Source organism: Ornithorhynchus anatinus, chromosome 4 (assembly GCF_004115215.2).
Source record: "Ornithorhynchus anatinus isolate Pmale09 chromosome 4, mOrnAna1.pri.v4, whole genome shotgun sequence".
NCBI lineage: Eukaryota > Metazoa > Chordata > Mammalia > Monotremata > Ornithorhynchidae > Ornithorhynchus > Ornithorhynchus anatinus.
The window spans coordinates 111,777,451-111,803,493 of NC_041731.1; the positions used below are offsets into that span (position 1 = coordinate 111,777,451).

The 26,043-nt window shown below is 43.1% G+C and overlaps 1 protein-coding gene across 3 annotated transcripts in view; it reads right to left on the reverse strand.

The window, feature by feature from the left end:
• Positions 1 to 26,043, reverse strand: part of ST6GALNAC3 (ST6 N-acetylgalactosaminide alpha-2,6-sialyltransferase 3) — a 569,867-nt gene that overhangs the window by 319,151 nt on the left and 224,673 nt on the right. For all 3 annotated transcript variants that reach the window (XM_029063900.2, XM_029063899.1, XM_029063903.2), the window contains exon 2: positions 22,119 to 22,313. In XM_029063900.2, the coding sequence (XP_028919733.1) occupies positions 22,119 to 22,313 (195 nt within the window). The remainder of the gene's footprint in view (positions 1 to 22,118; positions 22,314 to 26,043) is intronic.

Sequence of the window (26,043 nt, forward strand, 5' to 3'; positions counted from 1 at the left end):
GTTCTCTCTCCCTCCCTCCAGGCTCATATCTCCTCCTGCCTTCAGGACGTCTCCACCTAGATGTCCCCCCACCATCTAAAACTCAACATGTCCAAGATGGAGCTCTTTATCTTCTCTCACAAACCCTGTCCTTTCCCTGATTTTCCCGTCACTGTGGATGGCAAGACCATCCTTCCCATCAAACAAGCCCTCAACCTTGGTGTCATCCTTAACTCAACTCTCTCATTCAACCCACACATCCAATCCATCACCAAAACCTGCCATTCTCAGCTTCACAACATCGCCAAGATCCCCCCTTTCTTCTTCATCCAACCGCTACCTTGTTGGTACAATCTCTCATCATCTCCCGACTTGATTACTGCATCAGCCTCCTTTCTGATCTCCCATCCTCCTGTCTCTCCCCACTTCAGTCTACTTAACTCTGCTGCCTGGAATATCTTTCTACAGAAACGCTCTGGGCATGTCACTCCCCTCCTCAAAAATCTCCAGTGGTTGCCTATCAATCTTTGCATGAAGCAAAATCTCCTCACTATTGACTTCAAAGCTCTCCATCACCTTGCCCCCTCCTACCTCACCTCTCTTCTCTCATTCTACAGCCAAGCCCACGTACTCGGCTCCTCTGCCGCTATCCTCCTCACTGGGCCTCGTTCCCGTCTGTCCTGCCATCAACCCCTGGCCCACATCCTACCTCTGGCCAAGAATGCCCTCTCACCTCACATCCACCAAACTAGGTCTCTTCCTCCCTTCAAAGTCCTACTGAGAGCCCACCTCCTCCAGGAGCCCTTCCCAAACTGAGACCTCCCCTTTTACTCTGCTCCTCCTCCCCTTCTCATTGCCCCTACTCCCTCCCTCTACTCTACCTCCTTCTCTGCCCCACAACACTTGTATTTATTTGTACATATTCATTATTCTATTTATTTTATTAGTGATGTATATATATATATCTATTGTTCTATTCATGTATTTTGATGCTATTGATGCCTACTTGTTTTATTTGAGAAGCAGCGTGGCTCAGTGGAAAGAGCACGGGCTTTGGAGTCAGAGGTCATGGGTTTGAATCCTGGCTCTGCCACTTGTCAGCTGTGTGACCGTGGGCAAGTCACTTAACTTCTCTGTGCCTCAGTTACCTCATCTGTAAAAAATGGGGATTAAGACTGTGAGCCCCACGTGGGACAACCTGATTCCCCTGTGTCTACCCCAGCGCTTAGAACAGTGCTCTGCACATAGTAAGTGCTTAACAAATATCAACATTATTTTGTTGTCTGTCTCTCCCTTCTAGGCTGTGAACCTGTTGTTGGGTAGGGATTGTCTCTATTTGTCACCAAATTGTACTTTCCAAGTGCTTAGTACAGTGCTCTGCACACTGTAAGCGCTAAATAAATACAAATGAATGAATGAACTATTTAATATCTAAATGTTCCTCCAATTTGAAAAATAAAGGCTTATGAAGCCAAGGCTGCTTTTTTTTTCTTCTTTTAACTATGGAGCTGTGGATGTGTCACGGACCATTTAAAATCAATGGAGAAACTGCTGTGTTTTTGAAATCTGGTTCTGGCAGACAAGGCTCTATTCTGTTCTGAACGAATATGGCACATTCAGGCATATGCGGAGCAGCAGTGACACGATGCCATGACCCACATTTAAGATTTAAGTGCTATTATTCCAAGGAAGAATTGAATCAAGGCCAAAAACCAACCATGGATTCTAAATCTCTATCTCACTTACCTCATGTACATATTATCCACTTAGGGTCCTGGCTGGTAAGATAAAGTCCCACAGCAAGAATTAACAGTGAGAACCCTCAACTTCCTCACATGCTCACCTCTGGCCGACCAAAGCATTTGCCTCATTGCAGCCACCCCGTCCCTGTTCCAGGAACTAAAAGTCCTTAATAAATCTATAAAGCAAATAAATCCACCAGTTTTCTCCAATCAATCAGTGAAAATTTTTGCGTACTTTCTGAGCTCAGTGCACTAAACTAAGTACTTGGAAAAGTATAATTTATCAGAACTGGTAGGCACAGTCCCAACCCCCAAGGAGCATACAGTCTATAGGGGACTGTGTATATGTTCTCCTATATTCATTCATTTATTCAATTGTATTTATTGCACACTTTCTGTGTACAGAGCACTGTAATAATAATAATAATGGTGGTATTTGTTAAGCACTTACTATGTGTCAGGCACTGTACTAAGCACTGGTGTGGATACAAATAAATCAGGTTGGACACAGTCCTTATCCCATGTGGGGCTCACAGTCTCAATCTCCTTTTTACAGATGAGACAACTGAAGCCTAGGGAAGTAAAGTGACTTGCCCAAGGTCACACAACAGACTAAGCACTAGGGAGAGTACAATAAAACAATAAGCAGTCACATTCCCTACCCACAATGGATTTACAGTCTATAGTGGGGGAGGCAGACATCAATATAAAAAAATAAAATAATAGATATGTACATAAAGCTATGGGGCTGGGAAGGGGTAAAGAGCAAAGGGAGCAAGTCAGGGTGATGCAAAAGGGAGTGGAAGATGAGGAAAAGTGGGGCTTCGTCTGTGAAGACCCCTTAGATGAGATGTGCCTTCAGTAGGCTTTGACGGGGGTGCGGGAGAGTAATTGTATGTCGAGTTTGAGGAGGGAGGGTGTTCCAGGATAGAGGCAGGATGTGGGCTGGGTTTGGCGGTAAAACAGATGAGATAAAGGCACAATGAGAGATTAGCACCAGAGGAGCAAAGTGTGCGGGCTGGGTTGTAGAAAGAGAGAAGTGAGGTGAGGTAACAATAATAATTATATTTGATAAGCGCTTACTATGTGCAGAGCACTGTTCAAGTGCTGGGGTAGATACAGCGTAATCAGATTGTCCCAAGTGAGGCTCACATTTTTTAATCCCCATTTTTACAGATGAGGTAACTGAGGCACAGAGAAGTTAAGTGACTTACCCAAGGTCACAAAGCAGACAAGTGGCGGAGTCGGGATTAAAATCAATGGAGATTTTAGAACCTTGTCTGCCAGAACCAGATTTCAAAATCCTTGACCTCTGACTCCCAAGCCCGTGCTCTTTCCACTAAGCCATGCTGCTAGAGGGCAAGGTGGTGGAGTGCTTTAAAGCCAATGGTGAGGAGGTTTTGTTTGATTCAGAGGCGGATGGGCAACCACTGGAGCTTTTTGAGGAGTGGGGTGAGGTGTCCTGAGTTTTTTTATAGAAAAATGATCCAGGCAGCAGAGTGAAATATGGACTGGAGTGGATATGGACTGGAGTGGGGAGAGACAGGAGGCTGGGAGATCAGTAAAGAGGCCGATGCAGTAATCCAATTAAAATATGATGAAACATTGTATTAACCTGGTAGATGGAGATGAAAGAGAGGATTTTAGCTACGTTGTGAAGGTGGAACTGAAGGTATTTAGTGAGGGTCTGTAAATTTCTTGTGGGCAAGGACTGGGTCTACCAATTCTCTTGTAATGTACTTTTCCAAGCACTTAGTAGAGTAAGTGGGTACATCTGTTTACGTATATATGTTTAGTCTACTGCACATTCACTTATTTATTTTTATCACACAGATTACTTTGATCCTGTCCCCTTTGGAGAGTAAACTCACTGTGGGCAGGGAATGTGTCACTAGGGAAGCAATGTGGCCTAGTGGATAAAGCATAGACCTGGGAGCCAGAGGCCTTGACTTCTAATCTTAGGTCTACCACTTGCTTGCTGTGTGACCTTGGGCAAGTCACTTTTAACTTCTCTGTGCCTCAATTTTATCGACTTAAAAATGGGCATTAAACACCCATTAAATACGCATTCTCCCTCCTTCTCCCTGAGCCCCATACAGGACAGGGACTATATCCAGCCTGATTAACTTGGATCTACTACTTAGAACAGTGTCTGACACATAGAAAGTGCTCAACAAATATCATTACAAACAAAAAACAAAAACTTGTTAGGTTTGAACTTCCCAGTGAATTGCACACACTAAATGCTTATTAAATACTACTAGTGTCTATTCAGCTATCACTGTAAAGCAGGTTCAAGATCTAAAAATGAAACCAAAAAAGGGTAAGTTATAGGACTTTATAAGAACAAAGCAAGTGAAGGAGGATTGTTTTGTTCAGAGAGACTTACCATAAAGGATGGACTTGAAGCACTTAGCCATTGATGAGGTTTTAGGACCTGTTCTAAGCCCAATGGAAAACCCATCATTGCTAAGAAAGAGACGCAATTCTTAGTACTAGAGGCGAAGAAGAAATGAAATAAAGGCCACTGTAAATTAGCTGCTGCAGATACAAGCATGCAGTGGACGATCTAATTTCCAGTAAAAGTTCAGTTCCACATTTACAGAAAAGAAGCTGTCTTTTCAAATAAAAAGAGGTGGATTGGGGTTTTGTTTTGTTCCAAGACAAAAGCAGCTGCACTGTTCTAGATTCTGCTAAAGCCGCCAAAGTTTCTTCCACTGAGAAAAGATGTAGGGCCACTTGAATTTTCAAAGCAGGAAATAGTCTATTCCACTCTAAACAAAATGACAGGAGGATCATCAGCCAAATATCACATTGAAATTATTTTTCAATTTCACAGATTGAAACAGTTCTTAATCTTGAAATGGGGGATGGGGAGACGGGGGATCAAGTGCAATTAATACACACATAGTATTACCAACTGCACCACGAGCATTAATTGCGCAGTTACATAGTCCATTAAGTGCTGGGAAGAATATGTCAGAATTGAACAACACTTGATCCCTGGGCAATGGGGATTCATAGTCTTCGGGAAGAGAGACTGATTTAGAGAAAAGTCAACAGCTAAGTCTATTCCACAGTCAGCACACCAACCTAAATGGCAATTCATCAGCTGGATAGCTTCCCTAGGACAAAACCGGGCCATTCAGGACCACCTGGATGGAGGTGGGTGAGGAGGAAAGTATTAATAATAATAATAACTGTGGTACTTGTTAAGCATTTACTATGTATCAAGGCATTGTACTAAGCACTGGGGTAGATACAAGGCAATTGAGTTAGACATAGTCCCTGTCCCACATAGGGCTCCCAATCTCAATCCTCTTTATACAGATGAGGGAACTGAGGCACAGAGGAATGAAGTGATTTGTCCATGGTCACACAGCAGAAAAGGGACAGATCTGGGATTCGAACCCAGGTCCTTCTGACTTCCTGGCTATGCTCTATTCACTATTATCATGCTGCTTCTCAATCGAATTCCAATCTCCTGGCTCCCAAGTGATCCAGCCAGAACTGTCCCTGCCACCCACAGCCATCTACTGCTCAGATTCCAGATGTGTTTGGCAGAGGCGAGTCAGAGCTTTACTTTAGGGACAGAGCTTGCCCCTCATGGGTGCAGGCTGGGAGTAAGAAGAGTTCCCCAGTCAGTATCCTCCTCCTTCCTCCTAGTCAAACTGTAAGCCCCATGTGGGACAGGGACTGTGTCCAACCTGATTTACCACAGTCCTTAGAACAGTGCTTAGCACAAAGTAAGTGCTTAAAAAGGACCATAATTATTACTGTTACAAGTATTATTCTCATAATTGACCAGCCCTTCCTGTCCATCCTAATAGCTCTAAGAGCTCTGGCATTCATTCATTCATTCAATAGTATTTACTGATCGCTTACTATGTGCAGAGCACCATACTAAGCGCTTGGAATGCACAAATCGGCAACAGATACAGTCCCTGCCCTTTGACAGGCTTACAGTCTAATTGGGACTGATGATTTCAGAAGATTTCTAGCCTACTCCCCACTCCTCCATCAGGAATTCTTCCTGTTGGTCGGTGGATGTTTAAGAGACCCTGTCTTTCTGACTCTCCAAAGCTATGAAAGCACTGAATCCAATTCTCCAGGATTCCAGAGGGTGGTAGACCTCTTTCAGGCTGCTAGATTATTATTTTTTGTGCTGACAGATATCTTACTAAATAGTATCCTATGGGCCTTGAGATGCTTGATAGTTTCCAGAAGTTCATGCAGTGAGAGAATCTTCTACCCCGAGTAATATTTCAAAGGGTCTTGATGGATTTACTCCCAAGGGGCTGGCTGGCTCCTTTACTTAAGAGATAGGCTTTGCTGAGCGGCTGATGATCTAAATGTTATCTATTTTGCCTTGCCAACCAGAGGAAGACAAAGACGAAACAAATTAGCCAGTAGGGGGGCAGAGATAGGGTTGCAAAGAAGGGGAAGCATTTGATCAGACACTGTTTAATTTGTAGCGAAACCCTGAAAGGGGCTCATGGCAACTCAGCTCCCCAAATCTGACTGAACCAAATGTCTTGTCATTCCTTTCTCGAACTGCCATTAACCCCGCTAAGCCCCATTAAAGACGTTTTGCTGATGAGAAGCAAACTGCTCATGTTTATCCACAGTCCTGGATAAAGGAAATCACCATGAGGAGGGAATTAATGACCTTGATGGCTTTAGACCTTCTGAGAAGCTTAACCAGAGTCCAGGGATGGGATAATTAAGCCCCAACCAACCTTCTAGGAAGCCTCATCAGCAAGCCCTCGGGGGATGGCCCACTAAGAAACCAGAGTAGAGGCTTTGATCAAAGCAGAGAAAGCAGCATGGTCTAATGGATAGAGCATGGGCCTGGGAGTCAGAAGGACTTGGGTTCTAATGCTGCCACCGCCACTTGTCTGCTGCGCGAACTCGACCAAGTCACTTTATTTCTCTGTGCTTCAGCTACCTCATCTGTAAAATGGGTATTAAGACTGAGCCTCATGTGGGACAGGCACTGTGTCCAACCCAATTACCTTGTATTTACTCCAGGGCTTAGTGCAGTGCCTGGCACATAGTAAGAACTTAACAATAACATCATCTTTTTTTGTGGCAGGAATCGAATACAGCGTGAAACTCATCTCTAGACTCTAAACGCATTATAGGCAGCCAACGTGTTTGCTAATTCTGTTGTATTGCCCTCTCCCAAGCACTTAGTACAGTGCTCTGCACATAGTAAGTGCTCAATAAATACCAGTGATTTGTTGATTGATATTTCCACAGGTATGGAGATAATCAGATGATCTCCAAGACCCCTTTCTTCCCAATCCAAAGCAGTGGAGAATCAGCATGGCCTAGTGGAAAGAGCATGGACCTGGGAGCCAGAGAACCTGGGTTCTAATCCCTGCTCCACCACTTGTCTGCTGTACAATCTTGGGCAAGTCACTTTACTTCTTTGTGCCTCAATTACTCATCTGTAAAATGGAGATTAAAGCTGTGAACCCCAAGTGAGACATGGACTGTGTCCAACCTGATTATCTTGTACTTACCCCAATGTGGGATTACCTCTATTTGTTTCTGAATAGTGCTTCCGAAGTACTTAAGACAGTGCCCTGCATACAGTAAGTGCTCAATAAATACGATTGAACGAATGAATGAATACATATCTATAATTTTTATTTGTATTAATGTCTGTTTACTTGTTTTGATGTGGATATATCTATAATTCTGTTTACTTATATTCATGCTATTGATGCCGGTTTGCTTGTTTTGATGTCTGTCTCCCTCTCTTCTAGACTGTGAGCCTGTTGTGGGGAGAGATTGTCCCTCTCTGTTGCTGAATCATACTTTCCAATTGCTTAGCACAGTGGTCCACACACAGTAAGCGCTCAATAAATACGACTGAATGAATGAATGAAATACCACTACAGAGTATTAAAACTTGCCCTCTATGGATTGACACAACTGGAAGTAGATTTCCATTCCAATTTGTGATCGTGTAGCTCATTAGTCAAATCACTATTAATCTATGGGAGGACAAAATTAAACTTTTTCCCACAGTGTTAATGCAAGATGGGGTGAAATGTAACTTATGTTGATCAGCCATCTCTAGGAATGAAGAGGAGGCAGGGCCTGTGATGTCTCTGAATCTTCAATTTCTGGCTCCAGGTTTTCACTGGATCAGAGACTCTAAAGTTGTTACTTCCCAATCCCACTCTGTGCTCTCGCTTCTGGAGCTATTGTTCTCTATGGGCCTGGGACAAGATCGGTTAGCCAGGGTGATAGAAAGGAAAGGGACGTTTCCTAATCTACCCAGAGCTCAGAGCAAGGCCATGGGTAGTTGGGCTCATGCTGGGCTCCTTGCAGGCAGATACAATGCCAGAGACATTTAAATCAGCCAGGCAGCCTTTTGAAAAACGAGATTTGGGGAGAATGAAGCCCTGAATTTTCAAAGCTGTCAGTCTCAAGCCAGACTCACACCAAGTCGGCTTCCCCAATTCTGGCCCATGCAGGGCGCATGAGCTTCAGGGTATGCAGATAGAAGCAGATGGGTGTAAGCAGCAACAGGCCCAGGGAGCAATGGGACCAGATGAAACAGTATGGGCATCCACGGCAGTTTCAAAACCCGGAGTCAGGGAGGAAGGGTGGTTCTGGAAGCTGCAGCCCAGCTGCCTCTGCTGGAGGGGGCAGATCCCAGAAGCGTAACCAGTCTGCAAGGAACAATTTCTGTCCGAACACTCTCCTAACTGGCTCTGAGTTTCCTCCAAATCACTTGGGAAAACCAGACAAAAGACAGAGGGAGGGAAGATGGAAGAAGTGGAAGGATTGACATCAAAGCTTTGGCTACTTTATTCTTCCTCAGAAACAAATAACCAACTAACCCCCATAACCCTAGACCACTTCAACTCCTATTACTTGATGGTAGTGATTCCTGGGGGTTTCCTGTGGAAAATTATTCCAGCACAGAAGCTCCACTGAAGGACCCCAAGTTAAGACAGACCATAGCTCAAATTCTGTAAAGCTGAAAGAGGGATAAGGACAATATAAAGTTTCCTTTCTAGGAAAGTGGTGTCTCTAATGGTGGAGAGAATAATCAAAATAATGCTACTATTCAGACACAAGCAAAATGGTTACTGGGCATGTGTACCGAAGAGAAAATTAACTATACTTTAGAAGGGCAATTTGGGTCAACTTCGGTCCTCTGTCCACCTCAAAGAAGATTTCTCCTTTAAGTAGATGTGAGAGGAATGTACAAGGAACACAATGGCAAATTGCTCACCAGTAAAATTTTCTTCATTCTCACCTGCAGTGTATTTCTGACAAAAGATGTCAATTTCCACCTAATTTAAAATCAAGAAAATGTATTCCCACTTCCCACTTGTTCTTTAATTTGGGGAAGTCAACATTTCAGCTCTGACAGGCTGTCCTACGCTTATCATATCTCCAGGCTCATATCTTCTCACAGTGCATTGTTTAAATATCCAGGGAAGCCCAGGACCAGGATGAAATACACCATTACCATTCACAATTTCACTGAACATAAAATTAATCCCAGCTCTGCACTGTCTGGGCATCTGAGAGGGCAAACTCAGGACCAATTTACTGACAGCACTAAAGGGTCTTTAAGATAATTGATGCAACAGGGCACACAGGAGAAGGAGTATAATATCTAGCAAAAACTTTCTATTCTGAGATGATAATCCAAAATTTCATCATACTACAGCCTACCACCTTTTTTGGAACTCTTCCAAATGCCCAATCTGTGAAATGCTCTCCACACCAGCAAGAAATAAAAGAAATGTTCCCTGATGTGTCTGAAGGGATATGACTCCCAGTCAGGAGAGGTGGTGCTGCCAGGTTCAGATCCCTGGGAAAGAAACTTTTTTCCATGTTGGTTCAGGAGAAACTTTAAGGAAACATTAAATTCATGAAATTTACTCAGAATAGTCATCTTCTCTCTTCCACACACCTCTCTTTCTCTTTTCCCCCACTTAAATTTTCCCAACAACTTACCCCCCTTATTTTTTTAAAATGGTATTTGTTAAGTGATTACTATGTATGTTGGAATGAGCGATGGGTTAGATACATGCTAATCAGCTGGACATAGTCCATGTCTCACATGGGGTGCCCAGTCTTAATCCCCATTTTACTGATGAGGTCACACAGTGGACAAGTAGTGGAGTGAGGATTAGAACTCGGTCCTTCTGACTCACAGGCTCTAACCATTAGAAGTTATTTTTAGGTGCTTACTATGTGTCAATCACTGTTCTAAGAGCTGGGGTAGATACAAGTTAATCAGGCCAAATACAGTCTTTGTCCCACATAGGACTTGAACCAGGGCAACGACAAGATGCAAGCAGTCTGACTCCTTGAAACTACCATCTTCACCAAGACTTGGGACAAACCTGTTGGTAATTATAGATGTTGTGCTATGTGTATGTGTGCGTATGTGTGTACATGCACGAATTTGTGCCTAACCCCTGTTTTAGTTTAAAAGAAAGTTTTCCACTGTAACAGTGGTGTTTGGGTTGACTTTTTTGACCTGTCATTTGAGCGCCCAAATTAGGGAATCAAATCCCTGGTTAAGGGCTCATAGATCAAGCGCCTAATACTGTAGGGGAGCGCTCCCCCAAGTGAGGCTCATGACATACAGATGCTTCATTCCTTTCGAGCCAACCTGCTTACTGTGCCTCCTTGTCTCTCCACCAATCTCTAGCTCAAGCCGTCCCTCCTGCCTGAAACTCCGTCCCTTCTGGTATCAATCAGCTCGCCCGATCCCACCTCATCTCACTAATCTCCCACTACAGTATAACCTGCATACTTCGCTCCTCTAGCACTAGTTTACTCTATGTGTCCCAATCTCATCTATCTCCCCACTGACCCCTTTCCTATATCCTCTCCCTAGCCTGAAGCTCCCTCCCCCTCCTTGTACACCAGACCACCCATCTCCCCATCTTCAAAGTACTACTAAGAAAACATTTCCTCCAAGAGGCCTTCCCTGGTTAAGCCCTCTTTTCCTCGGCTCCTTCTCCCTTCTTTGTTGTCTATTAACTTGGATCTGGAACCTTAGGGGGTTTGATATTCACCTTATCCTCAACCCTACAGTACTTAGGTACATATCTTTAAATTACACATTACAAATTATTTATATTATTATCTGTCTCCCCCTCTAGACTGTAAACTCATTAACAATAATAATAAAGGTACTTGTTAAGCCCTTACTATGTGCCAAGCACTGTTCTAAGCACTGGGGTAGATACAAGTTAATCAGGTTGGACACAGTTCCTATCCTACATGGGGCTCAAACTCTTAATTCCCATTTTGCAGATGAGGGAACTGAGGCTCAGAGAAGTAAAGTGACTTGCCCAAGGTCACACAGAAGACATGTGGCAGAGGCAGGATTAGAACCCCTGACCTTCTGACTTCCAGGCCCGTGTTCCATCCACTAAGCCATGCATCTTCTCCAAAGCATTGTGGGCAGGGAAAGAGTCTTCTAACTCTGTTGTACCATACTCTCCCAAGCATTTAGTAAAGTGTTTTGTACATAACGAGCACTCAATAAATACCACCAATTCATTTGGTATCAGCAGACCATTGCCTTCCCCATCTTCAAAGTCCTTTTAAAATCACATCCCCTCCAGGAAGCCTTCCAAGATTAATCTCTCATCTCTCACTCCTTTCTCCGCCCTCCCCTTCCCTCGACTACTATCATTCCAACACTTCTACATCACTTAAGTATTTGGGTAATCATCCCCACCTTTGCATCCCTAGCATTTATGTACATATTCTTAAACCCCACTATTTCTTGGTTCCAACATGGAATTTATTTTTATCTCTGTCTTCCCAACTAGACTGTAGACTCCTTGACAGCAACTTTATGTCTGCTAACTCCATTACACTCTCTCAAGAGTTTAGTACAGTGCTCTGCAAAAAGTCAGTGCTCAATAAAGATTATAGATTAATCAATTGGTTGACTATGTCACATTACGTTTCCAAAGCTCCGATGGAGGGCAATTCCAGCCCCATATACTCCACTGGAAAAAGAGCTAGGGCTGGTCAGCTCTATTCACCTTTCCAACACTTTGTGCTACCGTTGATTTCAGAGAATGATGCAATTTGAAAATGTGCTCATTTCACTATAAAGTTCCCCATTGTTAATGTCTTTTAGAGGGAGTTCACACTGCTGCAGTTTGAATTTATAGTATTCATCATTTTTCTCCACTTCTGTTAGGGCAGGGGGGCAGCTTCCACAGATGACTTCTTTCCTACCTGCTGGTGGCATTGCCAAGCACTATCACGAGAGTTTCTGGGAGAAAAAATTGCCTAACAGACTCATCATAGCCCTCAACAGAGCACATGTTGTTGAAACACGCAGGAAGGTAACATCTTTCTGTCAAAAGAGAATGCCAAAGTACTTAGGAAAAGAGGTGGCTCTCTTCAACCCTTTTCTCCCTGCAACATACAGGCAGAATTAACAACTCAAAACCATGTCTCCCATTACGAGAATGCTAAACCATTGTAATATCAGAGCTTGGAAAATGTGGGCGAGGAAAGGTCTCTCGCTGCCAGTCATGGTTGAAAGAAGCCGTGCAGTGAATGTACGACGGGCTGTGTGAGATAAAGAGCTTTTTGAGAGCAAGGACTCTTCTGTGGTAACTTGCTTTATACAATGCCCAGTGATGCTTAATAGGGTCTATTCAGTTGCTATAATTGCCACAGCTTAGTCATTCTCAGGGCATTTCCCAGCTGCTCATTGAGCAACAGACTAGGTGACTATTTATAATAATAATAATAATTGTGGTGTTTGTTAAGTACCTATCATGTGCAAAACACTCAACTAAGTGTTGAGGTAGATGAAATGTAAACAGATCAGATCCAGTTCCTCTCTCACGTGGGGTTCACAGTCTAAGAAGGAGGGAGAACTCTGTCCAAAGCTCTGTACTAAGTGCTTGGGAGAGCACAATATAACAATATAACAGATACATTTTCTGCCCACAATGAGTTTACAGTCTATGTCTCAGCCCCGTAAAGATTTAGAGGTTCCACTCCCAAACACACTCCCTGATTGGCTGTTGATTACCAGATATCTCATCTCTTCTGTTTCAAGGTTCAGTTATTCCAAATTCCCAGGCTTTAGAGTTCTCTGTCATTGTTAAACTCCCTGTGCAGCCCTACCGTATTCTGCTTTCTGCCTTTGTTACAGAGAAGCAACATGGCCTATTAGAAAGATCACAGGCTTTAGAGTCAGAGGACCTGCATTCTAATCCTGACCACCACTTACCTGCAGTGCGACTTCGGGCAAGTCCCCTACCTTCTCTGTGCGTCAGCTTCCTCAACTGAAAATGAGGATTCAATATCTATTCTCCCTCCTATTTAGCCTGTGAGCCCCCTGAGGGACCTGGCTATTGTGTAGCTACCCCAGATAGATATGTACTCTGCTTGGCATGTAGTATGCTTTACAAATAACCCAATTATTGCTACTACAAGGAAGAGCGCATTTTTTCCCTAGCTGTTCCCTTGCTTCCTTGGGGCCTGGACCCTGGACTTCCCCTAGTAACTATGATGGTGAAAGCCCTGGGGATTGATCAAGGGAGCTTCTAATGTGGAATTTCTATGCACCCTTAGACACCAAACCCCGTGGCATGAATTTGGTTAAGGAGGGTTTCTCCTGAACGTGCCCCTTGCAGGTCCTGATTATCTACTGCCAATCCGAGGGGGTTATTTCTGGTAATGTTGTTTCCTCAGGGGACAATTCCACTGTCTTTGTTGAAGCACATGACGTAAGGATCATGACACTGTACCATAAAACTTCCCCCTGAGACTTAATCTAAATCAATGAAGTCCAAAGTGAACTAGTAAAAAGTCAGTTTTTTTGTTCTATAGCCATTTTCTTCAGTAGCAAGATTGTGCGTACTAAGGTATAAGTTAGTTTCCTGTACTGGTTGGTTGTCTTCTGACTCCCTCTGACCTGCTCAGGGCAGCTGGAGGTTTCTTGAACCTCCCTTCTGCTCACCGCCTTTCCCCCCTGCTGCTTCTGCAGATACTCAGCCCCTGCTGTTCAAGAGAAGCTTTATTAATCACACACTCCCTTCCTCGGATCAAAGTCTGCTTTCCTTTGGCAGATACACACAGGGGTAAGGGAGTAGGGAGGAGAACTCAAAGCCAAGGGAGGTGAGGTGATTTCTCCATCCTCCTGGGTTTAGCTGATTGCCCGGGAGGCTCAGGTACGTGGGTTACATGTGGGTCTCCCGTTATTTACTGCTGCCCTGTAAGATCATTAAAATGTCGTTCCGGCTTTCAACACTGGCCACTCCACTGACATTTAGAAATATGAGCCCTTTCAGGGGCATTTGGTGAAAGAGACCAACTTTTGCTTATGTTTCTGGGATGTTAAAGGACCTGGCTGAGCACTTTCTGGCAAATCCAGACCTTTAAAAGTCAAGTGGTGCTAATGGATGACTCCCTGGCTCCCCACAGCAAGCCCAGAAAGATGCAATTTGCAAGGCAACAATCCAACCTATCACCAGGGGAGTTTCACAATAGAGCCAGGAAATTTTGACCATGCAATGCTGGTGATGAGACGACACAGTTCAGCCACCACCTAGATATTTGGGAGCTGAGAGTTTTCCTTCTGGATCTGACACATTTGCCGGGTAACCTTGGAAAAGTCATTCAGCTTCTTTCAAGCTTTCATTTTTGCTCCCCAGTGAGTAAATGTGGGAGAAAAAGCCAAGCACATGGCAGTTGTTCCCAAACCTTTTGGACCTGAGGCACCCTGAATCCATTTTCTATGTTCTCACCTCCCCATTGTCCCACAATACCTTCGGCAGCTCTTTTAGACCACATGCATCTGCTCGGTGACAGATTCACATTTCAGTTATACATGGAAACCTGGATTGTCCATTTCTTGTGTCATTTCTGATTGTTCTTTCTCAAAAACTAATTTTAAAGAACTGTTCCTAAAAACAGTCATGTCAAAATTCACTGGTCCCAAAGTCAATATATAAAAATCAATGAAACCATCTTGACCTTTTGTATTCATCTTACTCAGTGAGACACTGGGGATCAAGAAAATATACAGATGTCTCAAGCAAACACCCTCCTCTTCTCTAGCAGTCTGTAGATTATTCCCTTTTCTATACCAGGGTGGAACGGAGATATAGCCTACTGTGTCTGTTTTAAAGAAGAAAAAAGAGCAACATCCCCCATCTTTTGCTGCAACTTTTAATGCAGTTTAGACAGACAAAAGGAATTCTTTTTGTGAATATTGTTATTTGCAGAAATGTGTTAAAAATAATCAATGTACTTAGTGAGTGAAAAGTGCTATTCTAAGCATTTGGGAGAGTACGACAGAAGCGCTTGTGTTATCCCCAGCAATTAGTACAGTGCCTGGCACATAGCATTTAACAAATACCAAAATCATTATTATTATTATTATTATTACCTCAAGTAGTTCACAATCTGATGGCTTAGAAGATCTAGTTCATGTAGTAGGAGTAATGTAGTAATGACATGTGTAAGCATCTATTTTATGCAGAGTACTGGATTAAGTGTGGGGGAAAAAATATAGAGGTGAAAATTAGATACCATTCCTGGACCTTAAATGTTTACAATCTAAGATAAGGGAGGGGAGAGGGGACAGACACAAAAGGGCAGATGGAAGAATAAAAATACAAAAGCACTATAAAAGAGATGGACTAGGACGAATACAACAAAAGGGATCAGGGCCATTATGGCTAGAGGAGAAGAGTTCTAGACTCCTCGCAATTTGAATCATAATAATGATAATAATAATGGGACTTGTCAACCACTTACTACTGTGCCAAGCGCCGTACTATGAAATGGGGGTAGATACAAGATAATCAGATCAAAGTCCATCTCCCACAAGGGGCTAATAGTAGAAGTAGGAAGAAGAACAGATATTGAATCCCCGTTTTACAGACGAGGGAACTGAAGCATACAGAAGTTAAGTGACCCGCCCAAAATAGCACAGCAGAGAAGTGGTAGGGATGGGACAAGAACCCAGGTGCCCTGAAATCCAGATCAGTATTCTTTCTTCTAGGCCACACTTCTTCTCATCAGTGTAATTAGCTTGGATTAGGAGAGGCCCCAGGAAAGGTATTCTTATATCATTAAAGTTTACTCAAAGCTGGGAAGGAGCTAACTGAGATATAGGCATATGTAGGGACAATTTAGCTTTTTATGTATCCCATGTATCTAATTCATATCACAGTAATTATTTCTACATATTTTTGAATGTTCTGAACTGTAGGCCAGAGCGGCTCCTTAACTGTTGCTATAGTTACAATTCAAGGAATTCCATAGCAACATCAAAGTAATGCACAGCTTTAATTAAGATAGTGGGGCCTGTCTGTCACTGCAATTGATATTAAATGTTCATATTTAGCCTAATTGGGACATTTTTATATTCTCATTTTTTTAAAAAAAGAGAATAATTCATCCTCAAATCACTGCTAATCTAATCATCGTGTCACATCGTTACAGGGTCCCTTTGCTCCTTCTCAGTAATAGTACTACGTGCATTTATTAAGCACCCACCGGGTGTGATGCACTCTACTAGGTGCTTAGGAAGTAAAGAATACAGAAGTGACGTTAGCTACCCACAAGGAACTTATGCTCTACTGAGGAGCTGGTGCTTCAAAATGACCATATCCAGAAGCACCATCTGTGTGACCTTTTGACCCAATTCTGAGGCATCTTTGGCAGCAGCATGTTAACTTCTGCAGAAACTCTCTATTGAGGCATTTGCACAGATATACAGACTCTTATTTGGAAGTACATCTAAACGCCAGAGCACACACTGAAGGAGAAACAATCTGCGTGAAATTCCATGAATGTCAGTTTCAGCCTGGAATAATTTTCCTCCTCTTTTCTTAGTAATTTGTCATGCTTTTCAGCCACTGTTTTCCCAGGAGAAGCAGCCTTAGTTCTGTAACCATGTGGCCCAGAGCCCTTTAGAAGCTTCTCACACAGCTGCAATTTATATACCCTGAAAACTCTGAAATCTGAGTGTGTGAAAGGAACTGAAGTAGTGGTTCTAGGATTTGCTTGTAATTAATCAATATGTTTGTAGACCATTACCTATCCATACCAATTCAGAATACACTGTTTCTTTAGGAGAAGTAATGTTTACAGAAAAATCATTTAATTCATTCATTGAGTCGTATTTATTGAGTGCTTACTGTGTGCGGAGCACTGTACTAAGCGCTTGGAAAGTACAATTTAATCTAAGCAAAGTCTCTTCTAGGCCCAGTTTATCAGGGTAAGAAATTAATGCAAGACAAAAATTACCAAAATAACGTTAGCATACTTTTCTCTTTAGCATTCCTTGAAGACTTTTATCTTGGATTTCTCCTACGCAACAACGGACACTCAAATCAAAGGGTTGCTTAGAAATGGATCGTGTAAGACGTGTATGAAACTTTCAAAATTATACTGGGCTTGGGTTATGCAATAATAATTCTACTAATGTAATAACATTTGTGGTATTTTTAAAACTCTTACTATGTGCCAAACACTGTGCTAAGTGCTGGGGTAAATACAATACAAACAGATCAAATTGTAGGTAATTCACAAGCCAAGCTGTGTGCAATTCCCTACCGCTTTTAAGATGATAATAATGACAATAGTATTTTATAAGCACTTACTCTGTGCCCAGCAGTGTAATAAGCATCAACGTATATCCAGTCTTTTTCCCACATGGGCTCATAGTGTAAGTGGTAAGGAGAACATATATTTAATCTCTATTTTACAAATGGGGAAACTGAAGCACAGGGAAGTTAAGTATCTTCCCTAAAGTCACACAGCAGGGAAGCGGCAGAGCCAGGATTAGAATCCAGGTCCTCAGACTTCCAGTCCCAAGCTCTTTCCTATAAGCCACCAAAATGAGGGTCAGTTTTTACAGAATTATAGGAATGGCAGGGTGCTGGAATGATAGGGGAAAAAGCATGGCATAGTGGATAGAGCACGGACCTGGGATGATGACGATGATGATGACAGTATTTGTTAAGCTCTTACTATGTATCAAGCACTGTTCTAAGTGCTGGAATCAGAAGGTCGTGGATTCTAATCCCAGCTTTGTCACTTGTATGCTATGTGACCTTAAGCAAGTCACTTCACTTCTCTGTGCTTCAGTTACCTCATCTGTAAAATGGGGAATAAGAGTGTGAGCCCTATGCGGGACGGGGACTGTGTTCAACCTGATTTGCTTGTATCCACCCCAGTGCTTAGTACAGTGCCTGGCACATAGTAAGTGCTTAACAAATGCCATAGTAATAATAATCATTATTATTATGTGGTCTCTCCCACTGCCTGCAGGCAGGTCCACCACTAAGCCATCACAGATGCATGGGCCTCTACCCATCATCTCTCTGTCCTTTTCATTTTAGACCTTCAAAAATGATGGTTCCATAGTGGTGAGAGGCAAACCATTTCTCCAGACATGAGAAAGACAGCAGTTTCCTCAGCTCCTTGTCCACAACATCCTATCTCTGCAGGCTTTTATATTTGGGCTAACACGCTGCACTGAAAAATTGATAACATTTCTGTCATTAAATTCTGCTTCCATCACACACACCTGGCCCCTTTGGAACAGGAGGCAAGAAAAACTATCATTAATGTAATTGATATCTAGGGTGTCTTTGGTCTTTGGCAAGGTGAGGATTACAGACTGTTGAGTGAACACTTCCTGCCTCACTGGCATATGTGAGCTCTGAAAAACTAACAGGCAGTTTCTGGGAAGGCAAACTTGTCTTCTGGTAGGTTTTAACAAGGCCAGTTTTCATATCAGCTCCACAAAAAACGTCAAAGACAATTGGGTGAACTTAAACGACTAAAGGAATGAATGACTCTCCTCTCCAGGGGAGTCAATCCAGCAACCGTGACAGGAACTAAATTCATTTAAAAGTTAAACAGATGAAAATTGTCCTGATTTCTTTTTCATGGGGTACTTCAGTCTCTCGCCTCATTTTCAATCTGGACCACTGTAGTTTTGCAGCAATTAGCACAAACTTCCCTTCAGTCAATTGCATCTATCACTCATGAAATTATTTACACCTTCCTTATCACTCATGTATGTTTACCTGCTCAATTGATTCATTTTTTGATCACTCTAGTTGCAAATATTTGTATGTTTGTCTCCCCACTGGAGTGTAATCTCCATGTAGGCAGGTTGTGTTATTTTAAATATCCCAGGATCTACTAAGTAGGTAGTCAGTAAATGCTACTGCTACGACTACTGCTGCTAATATATTGGGGTATTCAGCGTTTAAACAAGAGCAAATTAAAGGAGAAAAAAATGTTTTCTGAGGAGGGCACATGTCTGCATCTCAGCAATTTTCTAGGACACCGAACAATGAGTTTTTTAACCGAATTCAAGAAGTGGGGGGATCATAAAAGCAATTTCATTTTTTTCAAACCACTCTAAAGGATAAACATCAAGAACGACCAGTAAAAATTGTGTTCTGGCAAATGTTATACTTTTCTCCAACTGTATGTCTGTAATAACAAGTGTATCCAACCTGTATCCACAGAAACGGATTCTGAAAATGGTGAGGCTGCTTGAAGATAGGTTGATGAATTTGACAGTCCTTTCTTTCCCTTTAACTCAATCAACCAAACAATCAATCAGTGGTATTTACTGAACACTGAACACTTACTGCGCTTCATCCTACAGATCACACCCAGGGGAGAAGTAGCATCTTCACGATGTTGTCACCTCGTTATATATGACTTTTCACCTAGCACTACCAGTTGAAAATCTCACCAGTTAGAACTGCCTTCTGCAGGGGAGAACCAATCATTCTGTAAATAGCTTGGATGTGATTTCTATAAATGGCTTGAATTCTAGAGAAGCAGAGTGGTGGTGAAGTGGATAAATTTGGGACTAGGAGTCAGAAGATCACGGGTTCTAATCTCTGCTCGGCCACTTGTCTGCTGTGTGACTTGGGCAAATCACTTCTCTTCTCTGGGTCTGTTACTTCAACTGGAAAAAGGGGATTGAGACTGTGAACCCCATATGGGATGGGGGCTGGGTCCAATCAAATTAACTTGGATCTACCCCAGCGCTTAGTACAGTGCTTTGCACACAGTAAGTGCTCAATAAATACACATTATTATTAATAATAATAGTGCTAGAATCATTCATTATTATTCTACCAATGGCTTGAATTTATGCTAAATTCCCAAAGTGGAAAAATACTTTCTGAAGCATCTCTACAGACACATGTGGAGGCAAACTTAATGGAGTTTACACTCCACACTTTGGCTTGGATGCATATTTAAGATGGATGCAGTTTATGCTCCAGATTTAGGGGATGGATGTCAATGCCACTAATTCAATCAATCAATCAATCAATTGTATTCATTGAGTGCTTACTGAGTGCAGTACTACCCGCTTGGGAGAGTACTATATAGCAGAGTTGGTAGACATGTTCCCTGCCCACATTGAGAAGCAGCATGACCTAGTGGATAGAGCACAGGCCTGCGGAGTCAGAAGGAACTGGGTTCTAACTCTAGCTCTGCACTTGTCTGCTGTGTGACCTTGGGCAAGTCACTTAACTTCTCTGTGCCTCTGTTACCTCATCTGTAAAATGGGGATTAAAACTGTGAGCCCCATATAGGACATGGACTATGTCCAACCTGATTAGCTTGTATGAACCACAGTGCTTAATACAGTGCCTGGCATATAGTAAGTGCTTAACAAATTATTAAATAAAATTAAATTATTAAATTATTAAACAAATTAAAAAAAATAAAATGAGCTTCTTCCCTTTCTCACCCTGCTCTCACTCAACTTGGCTAAATGTGCTTTGAAGATGAAGTTTCATTGATTCGGGATTTAAATGAGGTATTTGTCCCAGATACAGAAATTGTTTCAATCCAATTTTCACATCTGCTTGGTGACTGAAAGTCTCAGCCCTGGGGATTTCTGAAAATGAAGAGACTCTCTCCAGTATATTTCCCTTTCATGAAATTTCACAAAGAAAGTACCTCAGGTGATTCTGTGGAACCTGGCCAAGCTCCCCAGATAAGAAGGGTTGACGATACTGATGGTGGCCATGTCAACGGTATATGCATTAATAATAATAATAATGATGGTATTTAAGCGCTTATTATGTGCCATGCACTGTTCTAAACGCTGGAGTAGATACAAGGTAATCAGGTTGTCCCAGGTGGGGCTCACAGTCTTAATCCCCATTTTACAGATGAGGTAACTGAATCACAGAAAGTTATTGCCCAAAGTCACACAGCTGACAATTGGCAGATCCAGGATTAGAACTCATGACCTCTGGCTTCCTAGGTCATGCTCTTTCCACTAAGCCATGCTGCTTTTCGCATAAGAGCAGGAAGCACTGGAGTAGGGCATCAAGCCAGGTTAAATCATATGTATCTGGGCAAGGGGACTCATGATGTCTAATCATTTTTTCCTTCCATCAAAATGTGACCTAAACCTTCTCGTGTAACAGTCTAGTAAAAGAGAAGCAGTGTGGCATAGAGGATAGAGCACGGGCCTGTGATTCAGAAGATAATGGATTCTAATGCTGTCTCTGCCGTATGTCTACTACGTGACCTTGGGTAAGTCACTTTGCTTTTCTGGGCCTCAGTTACCACATCTGTAAAATAGGGATTCATTCATTCAATAGTATTTATTGAGCACTTACTATGTGCACAGCACTGTACTAAGTGCTTGAAATGTACAAAACAGCAACAGATAGACACAGTCCCCTGCCCATTGATGGGCTTACAGTCTAAGCAGGGGAGACAGACAAAAACAATAGCAATAAATAGAATCAAGGGGATGTACATCTCATTAACAAAATAAATACGGTAATAAAAATATATACAAATGAGCGGACGAGCACAGTGCTGAGGGAACGGGAAGGGAGAAGGGGAGGAGCAGAGGGAAAGAGGGGGAAAGGGGACTTAGCTGAGGGGAGGTGAAGCAGGGGTAGAGAGGCAGCAGAAGGAGCAGAGGGAAAAGGTGGAAGCTCAGTCTGGGAAGGCCTCTTGGAGGAAGTGAGCTCTCAGTGGGGCTTTGAAGTGGGGAAGAGAATTAGTTTGTTGGAGGTGAGGAGGGAGGGCATTCCAGGACAGCGGAAGGATGTGGGCCGGGGGTCAGCGATGGGATAAGCGAGAACGGGGGACAGTGAGGAGGTGGGCGGCAGAGGAGCGGAGCGTGCAGGGTGGGCAGTAGAAAGAGAGAAGGGAGGAAAGGTAGGAGGAGGCAAGGTGATGGAGAGCCTTGAAGCCTAGAGTGAGAAGTGTGATTGAGAGTGTGAGCCCTATGTGGGACAGGGACTGTCTACACTGAATCTACCCCTGCACTCAGAACAGTGCTTGGCCCATAGGAAGCGCTTAACAAGTACCATAATTGTTGTTATTGTTGTTAATTCTTACCTCTTGTGTTTTCACATTTATGTATCCATAGTGAGTTCTGAGAGGCTTCCTGAGTGTGTAAGAGAACGGAATCCATTTAGCACCAGATTGTCCAAAGCAGTTTAGTAGCAAAGGGAAATTCACTTCATTTATAAGGTGAAAAATCAGCAGGAAGAGAAATGCTGCTACAAAAATCACAACAATCATGGACTTCTTCTGAAACGAAAGAAAAGGGAGGAAAAATTGGTGAACTCTCACACGGTTTCAGGACCTCAAACAATTAATCAATAATATTTTATTAAGTGCTTACAAAGTGCAAAGTTATATCCCAACTGCTGGAAAGAATACTGACAACCTGCTTGACTTAGTGGGTACAGCATGGGCTTTAATGTCATAAGGATCTGTGCTCTAATTCCAGCTCAGCCACTTGTCTTCTGTGTGACCTTGGGCAAGTCATTTCATATCTCTGTGCCTTGGTTACCTCATCTGTAAAATGGAGTTAAAGACTGAGCACCCCATGTACGACATGGATTGTGTCTAACTAATTAATTGTATCTATCCCAATGCTTAGTAACGTCCCTAAGCAGCATGGCTCAGTGGAAAGAGCACGGGCTTGGGAGTCAGAGGTCATGGGTTCAAATCCCAGCTCTGCCACTTGTCAGCTGTGTGACTGTGGGCAAGTCACTTCACTTCTCTGTGCCTCAGTGACCTCATCTGTAAAATGGGGATTAAAACTGTGAGCCCACGTGGGACAACCTGATCACCCTGTATCTCTACCCCAGCGCTTAGAACAGTGCTCTGCACCTAGTAAGTGCTTAACAAATGCCAACATTATTATTATTACATGGCTCAGCGTTTACTATTAAAGAAGCCATTAAAATATCCATATATGTATATGCAAAAACATATTTAGATATAGATAGATATAACATAACTTGGCCATTGGTTAGATGGAATAGTTACTAATAATAATAATAATATTTGTTAAGAGCTTACTATGTGCCAAGCACTGTACTAAATGGTAGGGTAGCTACAAGATAATCAAGTCAGACACAGTCCTTGTTCCACTTGTGACTCACAGTCTAAGAAGTTTGAAGAACAGATATGCAAACCCCACGTTACCAAAACCGAGGCAGATAGAAGTGACTTTCCCAAATGCACTCTGCAGGAAAGTGGTGGAGTCAAGATCAGGGCACAGATCTCCTGACTCCCAGCCCCCCTGTTCTTTCCACTAGACCACACTACTTCTCAGATTTTTCACCATTTCAGGATAGACCAGTTCAGCAAACCACCCCAACCTCCCCAGCATGGTGGTGGGGATCTTAGACTCGACAGAAGGGATTGACTTTCCTTTTCCAACAAACTTCCTTAAACCATGACTTCTAAAGAAACAATGACTTCTGTTCTTCAAAAGAACCAATAACTTCTCCTCTTTGAGAGATCTTATTAAGAAATGAGTAATGGAAAAGTGATTTGGTATCCATGGCATAGTAACTGTTTCAGATCAACAGCTTCAGCTGGGCGTCTCCCTATTTCCAGTGTGGCTGAATGGAGTTCAGAGCCCTCTAGATTGTAAACCCATTGTGGACAGGGAACATGTCTACCTACTCTTTTATATTGTAATCTCCCAAGTGCTTTAGTACAGTGCTCGGCACATAGTAAGTGCTCAATAAATATGAACGTTTGATTGATGAAAGAAATAAAAAGGACTTGGGCTTCTTCCCATAAAGGGCATCCAAATGACCTAGAAAACAGCAGGCTAACCTGGTTTATTCATTCATTCATTCATTCATTCATTCAATAGTATTTATTGAGCACTTACTATGTGCAGAGCACTGTACTAAGCGCTTGGGATGAACAAGTCGGCAACAGATAGAGACAGTCCCTGCCGTTTGACAGGCTTACAGTCTAATCGGGGGAGACGCACAGACAAGAACAATGGCAATAAATAGAGTCAAGGGGAAGAACATCTCGTAAAAACAATGGCAACTAAATAGAATCAAGGCGATGTACAATTCATTAACAAAATAAATAGGGTAACGAAAATATATACAGTTGAGCGGACGAGTATAGTGCTATGGGGATGGGAAGGGAGAGGTGGAGGAGCAGAGGGAAAAGGGGAAAAAGAGGGTTTAGCTGCGGAGAGGTAAAGGGGGGATGGCAGAGGGAGTAGAGGGGGAAGAGGAGCTCAGTCTGGGAACGCCTCTTGGAGGAGGTGAGTTTTAAGTAGGGTTTTGAAGAGGGAAAGAGAATCAGTTTGGCGGAGGTGAGGAGGGAGGGTGTTCCAGGACCGCGGGAGGACGTGACCCGGGGGTCGACGGCGGGATAGGTGAGACCGAGGGACGGTGAGGAGGTGGGCGGCAGAGGAGCGGAGCGTGCGGGGTGGGCGGTAGAAAGAGAGAAGGGAGGAGAGGTAGGAAGGGGCAAGGTGATGGAGAGCCTTGAAGCCTAGAGTGAGGAGTTTTTGTTTGGAGCGGAGGTTGACAGGCAACCACTGGAGTTGTTTAAGAAGGGGAGTGACATGCCCAGATCGTTTCTGCAGGAAGATGAGCCGGGCAGCGGAGTGAAGAATACACTGGAGCGGGGCGAGAGAGGAGGAAGGGAGGTCAGAGAGAAGGCTGACACAGTAGTCTACCCGGGATATAACGAGAGCCTGTAACAGTAAGGTAGCCATTTGGGTGGAGAGGAAAGGGCGGATCTTGGCGATATTGTAGAGGTGAAACCGGCAGGTCTTGGTAACGGATAGGATGTGTGGGGTGAACGAGAGAGACGAGTCAAGGATGACACCGAGATTGCGGGCCTGAGAGACGGGAAGGATGGTCATGCCATCCATGGTGATAGAGAAGTCTGGGAGAGGACCGGGTTTGGGAGGGAAGATGAGGAGCTCAGTCTTGCTCATGTTGAGTTTTAGGTGGCGGGCCGACATCCAGGTGGAGACGTCCCGGAGGCAGGAGGAGATGCGAGCCTGAAGGGAGGGGGAGAGGACAGGGGCAGAGATGTAGATCTGCGTGTCATCTGCGTAGAGATGGTAGTCAAAGCCGTGAGAGCGAATGCGTTCACCGAGGGAGTGAGTGTAAATGGAGAACAGAAGAGGGCCAAGAACTGACCCTTGAGGAACTCCAACAGTTAAAGGATGGGAGGGGGAGGAGGCTCCAGCGAAGGAGACCGAGAATGACCGGCCAGAGAGGTAAGAGGAGGTGGTTTAATACCACCTGCTGCATCACTGCTTTGACCTGTTTTCTGATCCTCCAGGCTTCTCCATTTTAGTACTTTAAAACCTGTCCTTACCTCAGGGAGGTTCCATCTAATATTGTTTATGTCTGATTTTCAACCAGTCTCTAAGGTGAAGACCTGCAGTGTCTTATGAATCATTGCCCACCAACACTTTCACCTTCAAAATGGGGCTATGCAAGTCCTTTAGGAATCATCCATGCTGTGGAAGCTCACTGATTTTCCAAATCGAGTCTCCATGACCTATACATGTTGATTTCTTCAACCTCAAAGCACCACAACCTTTCATTTAGCTTTTTAATCATGAAAAACAATTCTGAGAATTTTTTTCTGTACAATCCATTATGACCACAAGATTATGACATTTCAAATGAAAAACTTAACAAATACTGTAATGACCTGGGAACTTGGGGTGCCTGACATACAATAATAAGTGCTATTATTATGCTTGGCATGGAACCCAAATCAAAGCAAGGTCCATTTACTCCCTTTAGATGACTGTGTTTGTACCCCAAAACACACATTGCTTTGATGAAGTTATGGCTAATTACATTTAAATATGGTCTTCTGGATTTCCTAATTTCTCAAGCGTAAGTAGAGTTTTGATACCAATACTTGGAACACCTTACAGAATCTATTTGTGGCAGATTGTTCAGCACTTAAATGATGTATACATGACAGAAAATAAATTGTTGTCTTGTGGGAAACTTCAAAA